This window comes from Cyrtonyx montezumae, unplaced genomic scaffold, assembly GCF_038088225.1.
Source record: "Cyrtonyx montezumae isolate F1298 unplaced genomic scaffold, pur_monq_1.0 scaffold_3, whole genome shotgun sequence".
Taxonomy (NCBI): Eukaryota; Metazoa; Chordata; class Aves; order Galliformes; family Odontophoridae; genus Cyrtonyx; species Cyrtonyx montezumae.
The window spans coordinates 14110500-14130826 of NW_027072034.1; the positions used below are offsets into that span (position 1 = coordinate 14110500).

Sequence of the window (20327 nt, forward strand, 5' to 3'; positions counted from 1 at the left end):
GGTATACCTTACATACTGCTTATCCGAAAAACACTGTTTTCTTTCTAGAGTTCAGTTATAATTTAAAGAAACTGCTATGTATTTTACTGTACTCTACTTTATTCTATTCTAAAATTGTGTTACAGAAATAAGGTTTGATATACCAATTAGAATGCAAACATAGTCTTAAATTTTTTTCAGTGAGCTACTTAGACTGTTTCAGATATGAATGCACTACATTTATATTTTTACTTCTCTTCTGTACCTTTTTTGTGGGGCAAATAAATTTGTAATCTGAACAGAGGACAAAGGGATCCTTCATCTTTTTATTTTATTTAGTGGTTTTAAATAAAGATCTTGAGTATGCATTATGAATAATTTCTGATTATTATTATTATTATTATTTTGTTTTTTGAACAGAATTCCTGGCAGTAGTGATATTGACAAAATAAATAAATCTCCCACTCTGAATAATAAGCAAAACAATAGGTAAGTGTTCTGGAAATCTCACAACACTGAAAATTTAATTTATAAAGAAAGCACAGATCTATTATTTGAAATTTTTATTTAAAAGATCAAAATTCAGAAGAGGTCAGTTGCCATCCTTGTAAATGTAAATAAACAAATATATTGCTGAGTGCCCTCATCAATGCCTGTGGAGTTCTACCAACAAAAAATTGCACTGAATATAGTTGCTCATGAGGACTTAGCACAGGAATTAAATGTCATCTTACATTGTGCCAATATTTGAGGAGCAAAATAAAGCCATTTAAACATCAAGTGAGGTCATTCTTTTAAGTTATAATTTTATATCATAATTTTGTAAACCATTGTGATGATGATGTGAAATATTATATAAATTGGATTTTAAGTTATAGTGTTTGGAGATAATTTTTAATATTTCTACCATGAATTCTGAAGTAGGACTTAAATGAGACTTCAGTGTTATACACTTTCTCCTGACAGACAGCAATGGAAGTATTTTTAAAACTCAAATCTTTAATTATTATAATTACATTAAGAATTGAAGAGGAGACAGACAGACAATAATTTTTTGATATAATTTATGAGAAAAATCACTGACTTGAAATTTATGGAATTAGGGATACGGGGGATATCTGCTTCCTTTACAGGCATATAATAATATAGAGCAACATTACAGTTACAAAAAAACCCATAAAATTTAAAACATAAAAAACAAAGATATTTTAGCAGTTGGGAAATGAATTGTTGGTACAGAAGTTCAGAATTTCAGAAGTCAGAAATTAATCTGGATATCAAGTAAAGACACAAATTCTTTAAGCATCAGAATAAGGTATCTGAAATCTGATACCATTTGAGATATTTCCAAAATTTCATTTGGCATATGTAAATGTAGTTGGACCACTTACTCTGCACAGTTGTATATTTCCAATAAGGAAAATGTCATCTCTTATCCTTGTTATCTCATTTAAAATGATGCACTTATTGAAGATGTATGAATAAATGAATGAATGAAGTATATTTTCTTTACAGACAATCTTGGACTCCTAATGCATCATCTGCAAACACTCCTGCTACATCTCCAATTAAGAAAAAAAGGTATTTGTTGCCACCATTGTTTGATTGCCAGAAGATATATAGCACTGTATTAAACCTGTTAATAACTGTATCAAAAAACACTATCAACTTTTTCCTCCAGCAAACTCTGACTTCGATAAGAATTCTCTGCTTTCTTTCCCTGAGAATATTGTGCTACAAGGTTGTCTGTACTGTCAGTTTGAGATCGGTGGACACAATAATAAATGCACTTCACTTCAGCCCCTAACTCAGCAGAACTATGCCTTTTCAGTGTATAAATTTAAAGCACTGAAGCTCAATCTAACCATGACCAGCTGAAATCTCTGATGCCAAACTTGACCCTGTGCTTTGACATTACATATAAGCTACATGAAGGGCTTTGAAATGCTACATAGCTAGCTTTAAAAATTTAGATTTCAAATAATATTGTCTGAATAAGAGAAAAAAACAGGGTTTTGAACAAAGAACGACTTTTTGTTTGTTTGTTTGTTTGCTTTTTTAATTCAAAATATACAGATTAGGGTAGCTATATTTTTATCATGCGGTCATAGAAGGGTTTAGGCTGGAAGAGACCTTTAATACAAACTCATCTAGTTTCAAACTTCCTGTCAGAGACAACTTCTACTAGATCAGGTTGCTAAAAATCTCATCCAGTCTAGGCTTTAATATTCTCATAGTGAAAAATGTCTTCCTAATATCTAACCTAAGTACACTCTCTTTTAGTTTAAAACTATTTACCCCTTGTCCTATCAGTACGCAACTCAGTAATGAGTCTCTCCTCATCTTTCTTATAGGCGCATTCAAAATAGTGGAAGGCTGAAATAAGGTCTCCCTGGATCCATTTTTAGGGTGAACAACCCCAATTCTCTCAGCACCTCTTCACAGGAGAGGTGCTCCAGTCTCCCAATGGTTTGGTAGCCCTCTTCTGGATCTGCTCTAGTAGGTCTACATTTCTCCTATCTTATGGGCCCCTGAGCTCAAGACAGTACTCCAGTTGAGATCACACAAAGACAGAGTAGAGGAGGGACAATCACCTCCCTTAACCTGCTGGCTACGCTAGCTTTGATGCAGCCCAGGGTATGACTAGCTTTCTGGGCTACTAATACATATAGTTGAGTCATGTTAAGTTTTTCATCCACCTGTAGCCAACAAGTCCTTCTCCACAGGCATGCTCTCAATCCATTCATAATCTGATCTGTTCTGAACTTTGGGATTGTGCTGACCCAGGTTCAGGAACTTGCATTTGACCTTGTTAAGCTTTCTGAAATTCGCAAGGGCTGACCTCTCAAGCCTGGCTAGATCTCTCTGGATGACATTCCTTCCCTCTAAAGTGTCAGCTGTGCCATACAGCTTGTTGTCATCCATAAACTTGCTGAGTAAGATCGATCCTATTGTTCATGTCACTAATGAAGATGCTGAACAGTTCCAGTGCTAGTATGAAGCACTGAGGTACACTACCGAATACAGATCTTCACCTGGACATTGAGACATTGACCACAACTATTAGATGTGGCCCTTCATCCAATTCATTATCCACTGAATAACACACCCATCAAAATATTGATTTTTTGATCTCTTAAGAGACAAAGACATTTTTCCCTTTTTCTAGTTACTGTGAAATTCACTTGGCTGCTGTGACTTTCCACATATGATGATCAATGACTTAGTGATTCAGCTGCTGCTTGTAAGACTTATGCTTCAGACTCTTCACATCTTTGTTGCCCTCCTCTGGACACATTCCAGGGCCTCAATGTCTTCTTGTACTGAGGAGCCCAAAACTGAACACAGTACTCGAGGTGTGACCTCAGAAGAGCTGAGCACAGGATGATCACTTCTGCGATCCTGCTGGCTACACTATTTTTTACATAAGCCAGGAAGCCATTGGCCTTCTTGGCCACCTGGCACCATGCTGGCTCAGGTTCAGCTGAGCACTGACCGACTTCCCCAGATCCTTTTTCTGTGTGAAGTTTTCCAGCCACTCTGCCGTAGCATTGTGTTGAGTTGTTGTGACCAAAGTGCAGGACTCAGCGCTTGGTCTTGTTGAACTTCATCCCATTGGCCTCAGCTATCCAGACTGGTCTCTCTGAAGGGTCTTCAAACCCTCAGCCAGATCAACACTTCCTCCCAAGCTGGTGTCATTTGCAAACTTACTGAGGGTTTACTCAATTCCCTCATCCAAATCATCAATAAGGATATTAAACAGGGCCAGCCGCAGTACTGATCCCTGGGGAACATCACTCTTAATGGGATGCCAGCTGGATTTAACTTCATTCACCACCACTCTCTGGTCTCAACCACTCAGACAGATTTTTACCCAGCATGGAGTATATCTGTCCAAGCCATGGGTTTCTCCAGGGGAATACTGGGGGATACAGTGTCAAATGCTGCCAGCTCCCTCAGTGTGTTACTCTGAGTGTCTGACCTCCATCAGTTCCCATGAACTTGTGCACATTCAAGTTCCTCAAATGATCTCATACTTGATTTGTTTTGCTGGGTATGACTTAATTCCTCCAATCCTTGCCTTGAGATTCTCTGAACTGGGAGGCATAGCAAGAGAAATTGCTGGTAAAGACAGAGACAAAAATGTTGAATACCTCTGTCCTCACCATATCAATTGTAGTCAGGTCCCCTGTCTCACACATCTTTTTGCATAGAGGGCAAGCTTTCTTGCCTGTCCCTTCTTTCAGCCACTGACTGAAGCACTCTAATCATGTTATTCATCTCACCATGTTTTATTGACTGCATTCAGATCACAGATTTCTAGCTGGACAGCATGTACAAGCTACTCTTGTTATCCATGCTACATGTATTAATATAAGCACTTCAACTGGACTTTCAACTGTCTAAAGTTTCTGATGTCTTATTTATGGAGACCTTAGGGGCATTCTTCCACCTTGTAGCTTCTAAGTATATGAAGTGTCACAGCTTTGTTAGCTTTGTTAGTTTAAGACTTAATTAACTGAGTCAGCCGATCTGCCAGTGAAAATTCTCAGTCCTTTCCTAGGGAGGTGGATTCCATATTTCCTCAATAATCTGTTTTCATTAAAATGTATTCTGTGATCAGAAAAGCCAAAGACTTGGCAATAATGTAGCCAGGTATTAATCTTCATTTGCCCACTTCTGTCCACTCTCTTATCTCTGACTGGCAGCTTAAAGGAGGCTGTCACTTGGGTCCTCATCCCTATGTGCAAACAATATGATCAGTAATACTACAAAAGTAGAAATTACTGCTTGTTCAGTGTAATTTTATGGTGTTTTCAGCCCAGTCATTCCCCTCAGGTCCTTTCAAGATATGGAAGGTCATTACTGAATTGCACAGTTTATGGTACAATTGATTTTTGCCTTGCAAACAACTGCTTGAGCAGTAAGTTTGAGGAAAAGATGTAAAGCAGCAGATGAAAGTGCTTATAGTACTTTAAGACTTTTAATAAAAGCTCAAAAGTATTTATTGAGTTGGTATTCATACCTTTGTTTGCTTCGTGCATTCTAATTTGCTGTGTTTTCAGAGAATGATCACTTATCATTCAAATGATAGAAAAGACAATGTGGAGTCAGAAAATGTAATTTACACAGTAGTAATTAAATTCACTATGTTATTTCCAATTCCATTCAGATGTCTGGATTTAAAAAAAAGGTCTAAAAAGTATTATTATGCATTTTTTCAGAATATTAGTATTTTAAGAACAATTATGGTCATTTCTACACTGTTTCTGAGATTCTAATGATCATTTGAAGAGAAATAGACTCAAGCTGCTGTTCAATCCCATAACATACACTAATAAGCATTTATTTGCTAATTCAAGCATTTATTTGTTAACACTGACAGGCAATCTTGGATGCCTCCCCCAGTTTCAAGTAATAAGACCATGACAGAAACAGTGGAACTCAAAAGGTAAGTACTAATGATCATCAGTTACTTTCTTTTGTAATTCTGGCCTAGGGCTGATTTCACAAATAAATCTACAGGGCTAAGTAAGATGGCATGGGTAGAAAAAGTATCCCATATCTAAAGACTTCTCTGGGCTCTAATCAGCTTGGTGCCCATGACTAACTGAGTTCTGAGTGTGTGAAATGTTGAAGACCTGAGGTTGTATAAGTGCTTCTAAATATTTCTACAGTGCATGTATTCCTTCTCTGTGGTCTTACTTCAGAATGTTCCAGTTATGTCTCTACAAATTTACTAGAGTTACTAGTCATACAGGCAGGAATCTATTAATGCCTTTTGGTGAGGCAGACAAATGGGCTAACTGACCAATCTGGTGGGGTGATGGCATCAGAGGATAAAGGAAGGGCAAATGGTGTCCTCCACCTGGACTTGTGCAAGGTCTTTGACATGGTCTCACACCACATGATTACCTCTAAATTGAAGAGAGATGGATTTGAAGGCTGGATAGAGTTTGGTTGAATGGTCACAGCCAGAGAGTTGTGTTCAATGACTCTATATCCAGGTGGAGGCTGGTGAAATATAATGTCTCCTACGGAATCCATCTTGGGACCAGTGCTCTTCAACATCTTTATCAGTGACATAGACAGTTGGGTTGAGTGTACCAAGATTAGTGGTGCAGTTGATATGAGAGAAGGAAGGGATGTCATACAGAGGAACTTGGACAGGCTTGAAATGTGGGACCTCATGAACCTAAGAGAGTTCAACATGTCAAGTGCAATCCATCACACTTAGGTCAGGGCAATCTCAGATACATCTATAAACTGAGAGGAGAACTCACTGAGAATGGTCCCGTGGAGAAGGATTTCGAGTATCTGGCCAGAATTCAAAGATTTAAAATCACTCATCAAACAGTGGAAAGCCAGTGCTTAATAGATACATTGTCAACTACAATGAATTTTTATCTGACTTAATTTCAAAATGTCACTATGATCATGGTAATTTTGAAAACAGGGAATGTATCTTTATATGATACCTGCCCAGCATCCAGTAAAATACTGAGATTCCTATGTCCTTCTTAGCACTAATTATCCAATTACTTCTCTAGCCTCATCAAACAGAGATGACTGAAATACAGGCCTATTCTTGATGAAGCTTTCATGAACTCTTGTCATTCTTGAATCATCTTCCAGTGTTATCTAGCATACTGGGTTAAATAGTGATGGGCATTAAATGATTAATTTGTTTATCTTTGAAAAGTGCTTTGAGTAAGCTATTTGAAATTGAGAAAATTACTTTAACTAATAATAGCCAAAGAGGATCCCTTTATTTGCTTGTGAGTTTCAGAAAATAAAGTGTGATGTGTAGATGCTAATAACCAGTTTTTAAAGGTTGCTATCAGTCTTAGGGACAGTTGGAGCAAAGCATTGTCTTTTCTTTAAATATGAGAATAGCATATGTTTTGCAAATTTTGCTATCTTTGGGAAGGTAGTTCAGCAAAGAATGATTTTTTTTTTCTGTAGAGTATATAATGTGTAACCTTTTCTGCTTCTGAGACTCAGTTCCAGTTTTCTGTACTCAAACATGATGACACATGACACATGAACTTTTATAGTGTTTTGTCTCAGTCCTAAATGGATTAATAACCTTTTATAGAACACAAAGAACAAAGACAATAAGCAGCTAACTGTAATTGAGTTTTCTGTGCTATGAATTGTGTGCTGTAAACAAAACACTTGATCTGTGATTGACTGGAGAATATTAACTGAAAAAATAGTGCCCTAGTAATAGATAAAGAGTATAATTAGAATTTTATTATTATAGTACTTAGGTTAAACAAATCATGTGCTACATTAAGAAGGACAAGTACATTCTTGAAAGAAGAGAATTAAAATTAATTGCTAATTTTTGATCTAAAAGCTTGCAGGGTGTTTCAATATTAGCACTATATTTCTTAGTTTCTGAAATATTTTTTCTTCTCTTTCTACAGGACCACTTCATTAGAAAACTCAAAAGATCCAGCAAGGTATGTCTTGTTATCTTGCTTCCTAATAGGTTTAGAAATGCAACACACCCCTGTGAACAAACAGTAATTATTATTTTATATTTATTCATATAGCATATATATATTTATTGTAATATAGTGATTTATTTGGGGAGTTTCCTCCATAGTCAAGGTCCCAGAATAGCATGAAGAATCCTTCCTTGCAGAAATACAGTTATGTTCATATGGTTTAGAACACTTCATTAGATATTTATTCAAATTAAAAAAAAAAAAAACAACGTAGCTGCATAAAATATTTTAAATTGCTTCAAAATTCTAATGTCATAATTATATATGCTGTTAATGTGGCAATTTATGATAAATTGATGTTTTAAAGAGTGAAAAATAGTGATTAAGCAAAATAAAGAAGGAAAAGTAATAAATGAAAGAGCTATACAAATTCAAAGTTTTGTAATAGAAATCATTAATATACGATGAATTGTTGTAGAGTATCTCTAAACTTATTTGAGTGTTTGCAAATGTTACTCTAGTTTCAGAAAATACACTTATTAAATCAATTCATTAATGAAAAGTACATTTCAGATGGCCTAAATTAGGAAAAGATTACTTAACCAGCCTGTAATTTCATGGCTTTTAATGAAGGGAGATGCAAAACTTGTCATAATTTAATTGCCATCTTCATAGAAAGACTGTCTACTGATGTATGGACTACAATTTCCAATTGTATCTGCCAACTTCTCTTACCTTTTCAGAATATTCCAATAGTGACCCATCTGACTGATCTTGTCAGAAATAAGTAAACATATCTACAACAATAACTAATATAAGTGATAAATATGTAATCTTTTTCCAAATATCCTATGCATTAAGTATGTTTGTGCCATTTTTATTTCAGTGCTGATTTTTCATCAGAACATGTCACCCCACAAAAATCAAAGACTGATGTAGATGATCAAGCTACAGCAAGGTAACATGGTCAGAATTATGTTATAATATGTGATAAATGTCATTTTATGTACTCCTTTTTTTATTCACATCCATATTTGTAGATTTTTGTACATGGTGTGTAATAAATGTAGCATATCTCTACTCCTAACAATTGCCCTAGAAGTATAAACTTTGAGTCCCACCTCACTGACTTGATTAGTTATTTCAGATGTCTTCATTTTTAACTCTTTCAGTGCATCTAGCTTTCATCACGAAGGGTAATATATAGATGGTTGCTGCAAAAAAACAAACAAACAAAAAAACCATAGAGGCAGATGCATTGCAAAAGTATGGTTTGCATAGTACACCTTCTTGGGGCATCAAGAAATTGTGGGAGCAGGAATATCCTCACACCAATATGTATCTAAAAAATCCCAACTTTAAAATTTTAAATTTTAAATAAGAAAAAAATACCACATATCATTAAAAATTAGTATGTTTATGTAGATGCATTTGTTTTTGTGATTAGATGGCATAGGTAGTAATGTATCTTAGAAATATATCAGTGTAAAGAATACCATGAAAATGATCAGTGGAAAAAACAGAATTATTTTTTTTACTGAAATTCCAGTGAACTGTAAGAGTCCCCACTAACAGAGATGTCGTTTTTTCAAAACAGTCAGCAGTAACCACTGGTGGTGGTTTTACACTGGTGGGAGCTAAGCTCCACCATGCTACCCTCTCAATTCCCCTCCTCCAAAGAACTGGGAGAGAAAATACACTAGAAAAAAAATAGCTCATGGGTTGAGATATTTTGAGTCAAAATAATCAAACAATAAGATGTCTGAGTCAGCAACTAAAAAGTGAATGAATGAGAAATAGATTTCTAGATATGCACTGAGAATTATGGTAGCTCAGGTTCATAGTTTTCAACTGGAAATCCTAAAGTGTGCAGATATTAAAATTAGTCTTGTTTGGCTAATTCAATTCTGTTTGATTCATAATATGTAGTTTTGTGGTCTGCAGTCACAATTTATACTATTTTGAATCTTGTTCCCTCTATTCAGTATGTAATATCTTAACTGTACAGAACAGTTAAGGATAACATGCAAAAAATATGTGAAGGTATAATTCCTTGGAAAAAAAGCAATGTTTTAGTTAAATGTTTTCCTGTCGAGGAATGTGAGAGATCTTAGAGAATTAAATATGCCACTGTATTAATGAGGGAATTCACAGCCATTCTTTGCTCCTAAAGGCGTGTAAAAGCCTTACTTAATCCCCAGTCTCAATCAGTCCACATCCATCGTCCCCGGTGGCTCTCATTACCATCTTGAGTTTTGTATTCTAGTCCCTCCATTGGCAGAGAGATAGAGGAATATTTGACTGGTCTACAAGTTACTATGGTAACCTCGCACTAGCTACAGTGTATGTGTCAGTATGTAAGCTATAAGTAGCCAGCAATCTTCACGGGTAAAATTATGCTTTTTCCTCCTACTATAATTCCTTTACATTTGGCTGATGATTTAGATGTCAACCATCTGCTACTCATGTGTCAATTTCTCAAAACTACAAATTTCTGCTGAATTTATGCTAACCAAAAATGCATTAAGCAGCTGACAGCAGAAGCGCCTTTCTTCCTTTAAAGATGACATATCAATACTATGCTTCCTTCCATTAAAAATGCTTGCACCACATAGGAGAAATAAATGGCAACACTAACAATATTTCTAGTAGCACTGACTTATATAAAAAGTAATCTTACATCCTTCGATTTAACATATTTTTACTCAAAATGCAAAGATTTTCCGGTCATGCTATTTGAAGTTATACTTAATTGATTATTTGTCCTTTGGCAAGGATTCTGATATGGATGTTAATGATATAATGGATTATTTCACTATAAAATAAAGAGAATATGCTAAGTGGTTTTCCATCAAACCTTGTTAGTGGCATAAAAACTTTTGAAAGGACTTACCTAAAAAGGATGTCAGAGATCCTCTTCTGGCTGAAAATGTAAGTTTCACTATGCACTGCACAATGAAAAGCCTGAGCCTGCCTCTATTAAAGTAAAAAACAATTTTTGTGTTGTTTTCAAATAGTACAGTTAGATGTAGCATCTGTCTTAAAGCAAAAATAAATTTAGAATACACAGAGGCATAATTAACCTACGGACTGCCACCTTTTTGGTATGACTAACGTACTAGAATAGGCAACTTGCCATTTTTAGGGCATCTAAAGGTTGCATAGACAACCTAAATAAGTAGGGTAGGAACCAGAAGAGGCAGAGATAACTGGTATGTAATAATTGCTGTGTATTTCTTTTGAGTATTACAGGCTGTCCTCAAATCAGGTATCTAGATATTTTTATGACTTACACTATGAATCTTTTAGTCTTTTATACGTTGCTTATCAAGTACTTTTTTGTATTTTGTTTCCATTTCAGTGGAAAACCAAGATTTTCACTTTTCTTTTTCCATTACATAATGACAGCAACTATAAAATGCAGTTGTTCAGACAACTGCACTATGAACCATGCCCTGTGGGTAGTCTTGTTAAGCATCCTGTAAGGGTGGTTAACACAACTTTAGTCAAATTTCATTATTGATGGTAAAAAGGAAAAAAAATGTATGAGAGAGTTCACTTGCATTCAACTAAGCTGTTTTCTTGCATATGATCTATACAGAAACCAACTGTATTTGTGACAGTAGGCTACATTTACCAGTACAGTAATAGTATTACCACCAAAAGAATTGGAATAATCAGAAATCCAAATTTCATAGAATCACAGAGTAGCTTGCATTAGAAGGGACCTTAGAGATCATTTAGTTCTAAACCACTGCCATGGTCAAGACTGCCACCCACAAGATCAGGCTGCCCAGTGCAGCATCTGAGGCTCAACTCAGCTGTGAATGATCCAAATCATTTATTGCAGATGCTAACATACCTTACATACACCTTTTTCAAGTTCCTTCTGGTAACTTTCCACCCCCCCCCCCCAATATGTCAACAGAACACTTAACAAGTCTCCTTCATGACTAGGAACTAAATGTGTCTAGTGCTCATCCAGTCATAGCCACATGCTGCTTATATTCACAGCCTCTTCTGCAGTCAGGGTGATCATCAGGTGGGGATTACACACCCCACTTGACTTTTGCTCGTGTCTCCTGGAGACAGCCTTTGTTCTCAGTGTCCTCTCCCACACCCTGTCAAACTTGTTTTTCAGCCTCTATTCTGAAAGTTGTCTTGAACAACTACAGCCCAGAGCTCCATCCATCCTTGAATGTCTCCAGAGATGGAACATCCATAGCCTCTTTGGGCAGCCTGTGCCAGTGCCTCACCACTCTTGGAGCAAATAATTTCTTCCTATAGCATCTAACTTCCCCTCTTTTACTTTAAAAGCATTTCCCTTTGTCCTATCACTATCATCCCTTGCAATAAGTTGGCTTCCTCCTGTTTATAAGTTCTCTCCAAGTACAGAAAGGTCACAGTGAGATCTCCCTGAAGCCTTCTCCAAGCTGAAAGAGCCCATCTCCTTCAACAGTTCCTCCTCATAAGAGAGGTGTTCCAGCTCTCAGATCATCTTTGTGGCCCCTTCTCTGGACTGGCTCCAACAGCTCCTCATCCTTGTGCTGAGGACTTCAGACCCACATGCTCCAGATAGGGCCTCACAAGGACAGAGGAGATAGAAACAATCCCTCCCTTGTCCTGCTGGCCATACCTCTGTTGATGCAGCTCAGCATACTGTTAGCCTTCTGGATTGCAAATACATCCTTTTGGTTCATGTTCAGCTTTTTGTGCTCCAGGACCTACAAATTCTTCTCCACAGGGCTGCCCTCAATGAGTTCTTCTCCCAGTCTTTACTTATCTGGGAACAGCCCAACTCAAGTGCAGCACCTTGCACTCATTGAACCTCATTAGGTTCACAAGTGCACAATTTTCAAGCCTATCCATGTCCCTCTGGATGACATTCATTCCTTCTATTGTGTCATCAAATGCCTAGTAGTTCATAAATTGTAGAAGAAATTAGTTGTAGTACTATGGAAATATTGTATTTTCATATTTATATCAGATACCTGAGAAGCTTTTGGTAGTAGTAGCAGGAGCTAAATAAGAGCTAAGAGAGAGATCTCAACTCTTGAAGCATCTGAAGTAATATTCACTGCTAACAGTGAATGACTATTAGTCTGTGGAAGCACATATTATAGGAGCTTTTACATACGTTTGTCTTTTTTGACATACCATTTACAGTGAATATAGGTTGAAACAGATATCTTATCTGTGTATTTGTATGTATATGGGTGAAAGAGGTAGTTCCTAGGGAGGATCTAGGATATTTTTCTGATACTTTAGCATTATATTTTCTATAAAGTACTGTACTAGGTTTTTCTGTTCTGTACAAGGTAATTCACTGTAATTATCCCTCTTAGCTGCAAATTTAATGGCTCTGTAAATACATTTTATTATGCTCCTCTTCGCTGGTGTTCCTCTTTGACCTGAGGTATGTTACAAGATTTTGTTATCATGAAAGCACAATACATTAAGTTCTTGTGCTTAAACCATCTCGTGTAGTAAGGACAAATTTTCCTATGTCCATCTACATACGGTAGCTTTGAAGGAAAAAGTAACATGCAGATTTTCTCTCATATTTCACTGTTTTAAATTTTAAATAAATTGGTATCAGTTTGGAATTTTACAAACCAATGGATTTAAGACCATCCTGTCAGGTCACCTAAATGAACATTTAGTGATAGGACTTCTATTATTATACAAATGCAATGAGTACAAAACTAAGAGAACATTTAAGTACATTTCAAGACATTTAACAATTATGTCATCCTATTACGTGAAAAGAGAAATCTGTTTTGTGGATAAAGGAAGGTAGCTTCTAACAGCCACCAGAAACACAATGGAAAATTATCACTGGTTGGAATAGTTTCTGGATGACCAAAAGAGGAAGGCCTGAATCTCACACCAAGTATTCCTGTCCTGCGTGGCTTTATCATTGCAGTAGATTATTTATTTATTTTCACTCTTTTTATAGTCTATACAATGCTTCAGCAGACCTCTGTTGTTCAAAAAGTGTTGGAAGCAAAGATAGTATGACAGGAATCACATAAGTATAGCCATAATTTAGTAGTCATGACTGCAGCCAGACAGCATTATCTGGCTTTGACTATAATGGCAATTTATTCCTTATAGTTAGGATAAATGTCTTAAAACTTTCAAAACTGTTTTTGATGGTACATAAATACACTTACTTATATGATATACTTTTGCATTTCAGTAGAAGGCAAAATGATTAATTCACTTTCCAGTGATGAGGACCTTCTGCTCCTCCTTTCTGGCAGATTTGGCTCTGTGCTGATTAGTCTTTTCTGCTGTATATATAAGTGATTTGCTGTTGCAGAGCTTCAGTGTAGAGATCCAAGCCCTTTATTCCTAACTGAGAAGATAATACAGTGTTCGCAGTGTCATACATATTCTCCAAGCAAAACTGAATAAGCTGGTGTCCTTCCTTCAGTGGTCTTTCCCAGTCTACCTTCTACAAAACATTCTGATCAACAGCTTCTTCCTTTGTATTTAACTCTGAATTCTTCTTAAGTTAAGCATTACACTGATTTTGGCACTGTTTAAATTGGCCTTCACAGTTGACTGCAGAACTCTTCTGTTCAATCATCCTCAGCCCCTGGTCTGAATGAGGACTCCTGGCACTGGTTAGTAAGCATAGTAATGTGGAAGGAAATGCAGCCAGCCTCAGAATAGATGTCACTCTCTTCTCAAAGAACTTCTTTATTCTTTCTTATTTATACATGAAGAAGTCTGATGTAAGGATAGTAAAGCAGCCGTGCATGGCAGATAAAAATTCAGACAGGCCCACAGTGTTAAGCTTTATTCAGTGAGGTGCCTGAGATACTTAATATATTCTAGACCAACTCTCTTAGTTCACATTTGGAAGATCCATTTGGCAACTATTTGTTATACTGTCTGCTGTGCTGAAATTACTAGGTCAGAAATTCCCTTAATCTTTTAGCCAGTTTATTAGCATGGCCTTTACATATTCAGTTCTGATAGAGGAAAAAACTGTGGATTAGATGCTTTGTAGGCCAACTGGGAAATATCACTGGAGAAAGAATAACGTAATACTTGTTTTGTATTGCATCTGGAAAAGTCAGTGCTGAGTATAGAGAAGGCAGCTACTTGATGGTTATCAACAGAATCCTTATTTTTTGGCAACGGCTATCCAGATCAAAGGACTTTACTTCTTGCATAGTACGACTCACCATGACCTGTAGCAATTCACCAAAGGAGCCAACAGTTTGAATGGCATTTGACTAAGTTTCATGGGCAGCTCCACCATATCCAACAATCAGCAAGTCTTCCGAAATTTGTGTGGTAATCTACTGTCTTGTCCTTAAAACACCACCTACAGTGTTGAAGACTTGCATACTGTGTGAGCTGTTTGTGCATCAGCAAAGAACTACTCTAAGTAATGAGGCAAGAAGTCTTTCAGAAATTAGGGAACATCTGAAACTAGAAAAGGACTTATCAAGACTTTTATAGGTTAAGTATACATTCACCGAATGAGTAGGGAGTTGCTATCACATACTTTTCTTCTTTCTACTCAGGATGCATAGTTCAAGAGTATGGCCAGTGTCTGTTTACAGTTTCTCTTCCCACTCTCCCACTTGCATCCAGGATCAACTTAAGTTTGGCCTTAGCATAATGACACAGTATTGTAGTCAAACATTTTAAGATATATTTTTAGATCTATTTTTAGATTATTGTTTCCTCCATTGCCTTCCAAATTTGCAAGTGCAAACGTTATAAATGTTTTCATCGCTTTTATCACTCAATTACATGCTAAAGCTCTTTTTGTAGGCATGGTTTATATATTTCCTTTTTCTGCGTCATTTGGATTTTTATCTGAATGCTTTCAAGACAAACAAGAAACAAACAAACAAAATCCAATAAACCTAAACTATTAGCTGTGCTTGAATTTGTTGATAGGATTCATTTTCCTTTTTCTTTTTTGATGATGGTATGACTTGTCACCGGTCAAACTAGAATTACAGAACTATTACCCACTGAAATAAGTGAGATTCATATACATATCTAACAAAGCAGAAAGACTGGAAAATATTAGAGCTTTATCTCATGTGAACTGAGTTAAAACTCACATGCAGGGCGAAAGTCAAAGCAAAATGTAGGCAACCCAATTTCTGAATTTGTGATATAGAGCTTAAAAGAAAAGATTGTAATTTGTGGTCAAATTTTATATCAATTTAAATACCTTCAAAGTTTACTCAACCACTATGTCTGTAGGCCTTTTATGCATGAAATCAATAAAGACATTCAATAGCTATCATTAGCAAAATTAAATAGACCAAAATAAATAGTTTTTTTCTGTAAATGAAGAAGATTTTGCTGATACTGATTACAGATATGTCATGCTTTTGAATATTAGCTAATTTCTGGAAAGCTTTATATCTGAAAAATTTCCCTTTCAATTTGTGTCTGAGAAACACAGACGAAGATGTTGAAGATATGGCAAAAAGAGAAGTATCTGGTTAAATAAGTGATAATTTTTGCATGCAGCCTGTCTTGGCAGCTCTTTTTTAAATGTACTTTACTGGCCTTTTTTTTCTGCTGGATTCTCTTCATTAGTTATCGCATTTTTAATACTATTTTGCACAAGGATGTAGAAGTAAGAAAACAGACAGCACCTGCAAAATTCATGGTTAAAAAGTTTATAGCATGAGGCCCACAGCTGCCCAGTTGGACATGGGTTTTTCTGCCTTTCAGAATGGAGCTTTTTCGTAGACTCAAATTGCTAGTTTATGTGATTTTCTCTAAGTAGATGTTAAGAGCAAAAAGACTTTTTTTAATGATTTCTTTTTTCTCCTGGATGTGGTCACTTAATAATGGAAAAGTAAATGAATCAATAGAAATGCAATCCATACTTCTGTGTTGATTACAAGCACATCTACAGCTTAAGAAATTTATTAATTTTGTCAATACTTGATTTGAACAGATACTTTTATATAACATATGATAACAATACTTTCTGTACTACTGATCCAAGTATGATTATCATTTTTTTAAATTCAGAATACAAAAAAAAAAAAAAAAAAAGTATTTGTTATCCTGAGCTCCAAAAACATTCCAGTCATGTCCTGGGGTTGTATTAATGTATTCATCTTCTTGAATTTATGAACAAACAATATATTCTTTTCCTGGCAAGCTGTCTAACCTGCTTCCTTCCCATCCATTTCTAAAAATACTCACCCCAGGCAAAATGTTTACAGTGGTGTAATGGCTGTCTCTGAAAATACTCTGTTTGGAGGTGGCATTTTTCAGAATGACCTATGAAAAATGTCAGCATCTATCACAAGCCACCTACCATATTTGAAAGACATTGCTCCAAGTTCGTCTAAATTGCTGCATGTAATCCTTTGAAAATTTATCCTGTGATTTTCCATTGTCATCTATATCTTAAAAACTGCTGACAAATTTAAGAAGAATGAATTACATTCACCCATATTTGGACTCTAATTCATTTTTCTAATAACACTTGTACCTGAAATGGGAAATACTTCACAATGGCTTTTCACTGTATGAAATTTTCTGATATTAATGGAGCTTATTTAATAAATGAGTTTATACGTTACTCTCTTCCCCACCATAATACATGACATCTCTTTTAGAAATATGAGTAAATGTGACATTGGGTTATGTGGTTTTATCTGCCAGTGTTCTATAATAAAAGGAAATGTAATTTTGCTAAGGACAAGAGAAATTAAGAAAACACTACCCAGCACTTAATCAGTTAAATTCTGATTGACCCATTAAATCCTGTAGTTTGCCCTATTCTACATTTTATCCTTTTATAAATAATAACTCTTTAACTGCAGTAGCTAGTAACCTGAGCTGCGCTGGAACCAGCAGCCTGAAGTGATACTCTCCTGTGACTTCTCCTTTGCACTTCCTAGCTACCATAAAGCAAGGAATTTGCAAGATGTCAGCCCTGATTACTTTCTGCAGTCCTGTCAAACACATGTTTCATGAAGATGAAAGTTAGTGGAGTCTTACCAGTGCAATACATTTGTATCTTCTGAGGATCACATTCTATACATTTTCTGTTCCACAGGAGCCATAAACTGTAGCTGAACAGGTCAGTCAGCTTGTGTTTTTATGCTGAAAGCTGCAGCTACAACTGTCTCCATCCCCTTTCTAGGACTGTTCAGTGTTACCCTTCTGTAAAACAGGTTGCTTTTTACCAGGGTGTATGCATATAGCCTAGACTTATTACTTTTGTTATAATCCCTTTGGATAGCAAATCTTCCTCACAATTCAGTCAGTGCATTCTAATACACAAAGTATTGAAAATAATGTATGAAGATGTAAAAAATGCTGCCATCTGCCATGTCATGATGGTTTGAAGTCTACAGAATGGAACAAACTCAGCATTAGGGTTTAATATGGACAATAGACCCATTTCTACCCCAATGGTATCCTGTGGTGCTTTAAAAAGAGCATACCCAGCAAGTAAAGGGAGGTGGTCTTCCCCCTCTACTCTGCCCTGATGAGGCCACATTCAGAATAGTGTGACAGGTTCTGGGGTCCCCAGTTCAAAAAAGACAAATATCTCCTAGAAGTAGTCCAGCAGAGGACCACAAAGATGATAAAGGCCCTGGAGCATTTCCCATGTGAAAGAAGGCTGAGTAACCTGGGTCTGTTCAGCCTGCAGAAAAGAAGACTGAGGGGAAATATAATAAATGTTTATAAATATCTAAAGAGAGGTGGAAGGCAAATGTGTAAGGCCAGGTTCTTCTTGGTGGTGTGTAGTGATAGGAGTAATTGCCTAAAAGTTGAACACAGGAACAGGTTGCTTAGAGAGGTTATGGAGTCTCCTTCTCAGGATATTCAAGACCTGTCTGGATGCTTACATGTGCAACTTACTGTAGGGAACCTGCTTTAGCAGAGGTGTTGGACTCAATGGTCTCTTGAGGTCCCTTCCAACCCCTGTGATTGTGATTCTGAAGTAATAATTCTTAATTTATTGCAGGTTTGTAAATCTACTTTTGACAATCTTTTTTCATTTTTTTTCAGTGAATTATTCATTGTTGTCATGAGTTTACTAGATGGCAATTTCTTGGTAAAGTTGCTGTAAGCTTTACAGTGGATGAGTTTTCAGTTTGAAAATGCATTTTTCATGGAAAGATATTTTGCAGAAGCATGCCGATGCTGGTTAAATCCTCTGAAAAGAGGTAAAAGTATTCAAGCAACCCCCCATTTTTGTATTTGATACTATTAAATGTGCACATTGATTGATTTGGCCAAAAAGAATTAGTCCATAATTATTTCTTTAGGTAAGAAATTATTCATGCAGATGTCAGGAATATATGGTCGATTTTATTTCTGGTAAAGATATTTGCTATGCCTTTTTATTTATTTATTTATTTATTTATTTTGAAGTTGCCTGTGATGTGCTAAAAAGAAATTATTCGTTTTGAGACAAATGAAGGTATAACTTCTTTCTGAAACCTAATTCGGAGATTTTATTCTAGCAGGAGTGTGTACTCATATATGGTTGAGTCTAGGAATGTATTTGAATTACAAAAGTGATGTATACTTTGAACTTTTAATCAGTTTAATTTCAACTTTCATTAAGAATGTGTGAATTACAGTTTACTTTTTAGTAACTTATACTGGCTAATTGGTAGCTGGATATTTTGATTTGATATATTTTTTTGTTTTGTTTTGTTTTTTTGTTCTGTCTGTAAAGCAATCAAGATCTTGATGAGCTTGACAAAGTGAATCCACAGTCTTTCACAAGCAACAAAGAGTAAGTATTCAAAGCTTTTCAGGCCCTGATTTTCTAAGGCAGTGACTTATTTTTAATAATGTGAATGTAGAAAAGGTAATGTTGCAAATCTCTAGAATGTTTCTAGATTTATAAGTAGCATTCTTTATACAGAATGGTATTAACATGAATATTAAAATGCAGATGAATTAATTAGTGTGTGCACCATCAGCTGAACAAATGTTATCTGTGGCAAGCTTCCATACAAACCCAAAATGCTTTCTCAATAAAACTATTACAGAAATGTATTAATATAGTTAGAGAAGGTGCATTGAACAAAATATTGCATAAATCACGGATGATAAACACCCCAACAGTGTGTGACAAAGGATTTCAGTCAGCCAAGGGAAGTGAGTCACGAAGAGCAGCTTGAACTTTCAGTTTTGAACAGCATGTCAGTTCACTTTGTTTCAGGCCAAATTTATTGTGGTCGGTAATCAGTCCTTCAGCATACAGAAAGGAAACTGCCCCATGAAGTGCTAGTAAGAGCTATATTATGTTGTACTGTGCTAGTAAGAGCTGTGCAGCATTTTTCACATCTAACACTAGAATTGTACAGATAACTTCAAGAAGCAGTGCATAAATGTTGCCAAGATGTGGTTATCTGTTTTACAATAGACAATCTTACCTGTACATATAAACACATGGAAATTTGTATACAGTTTAGTACTAAAGTGCAAGTTGAACATGACCTTTTTTTTTAAAAATTAAGATAATAATAATAATTTACAGAAAATGTATTAGGACAGAGTCCAAGACTTTGAAGCACTGTTTAATTTTGGAAGAGTTCTAAGATCAATAAGTCCAATAAGTGTCCAACTCAGTAACCAGCTTTAAACAGCTAACTTACCTTTTGCTTTTGCTCTCTTCCTCTACCTAAAAGGATTAGCATTTATTACATGAGTTAGAGTGCCTTTCATAGGTCATCACTTCCTCGAGTTAAGTGAACTAATATGAAGTCAATTAAAATAATAATAATAATAATAATAATAAAAATACAAAAATTGAGAGGAAAATGTGACACCTAGTTTAATCACACTTCTTTATTTCTTATATATTTTTTCTTTAATTACACTTCTCCTCTTTCTAGCTGAGGGGAATATTGTAAC

General features: G+C 35.8%; 1 protein-coding gene across 1 annotated transcript in view; it reads left to right on the top strand.

Moving 5' to 3' along the window:
• SCEL (sciellin) overlaps nt 1–20327 on the top strand; it is a 49064-nt gene that overhangs the window by 17078 nt on the left and 11659 nt on the right. Inside the window, exons 6-11 of the mRNA XM_065743969.1 lie at nt 400–468; nt 1495–1560; nt 5366–5431; nt 7413–7448; nt 8323–8394; nt 19141–19200. Coding sequence (XP_065600041.1) covers nt 400–468; nt 1495–1560; nt 5366–5431; nt 7413–7448; nt 8323–8394; nt 19141–19200 — 369 coding nt within the window. The remainder of the gene's footprint in view (nt 1–399; nt 469–1494; nt 1561–5365; nt 5432–7412; nt 7449–8322; nt 8395–19140; nt 19201–20327) is intronic.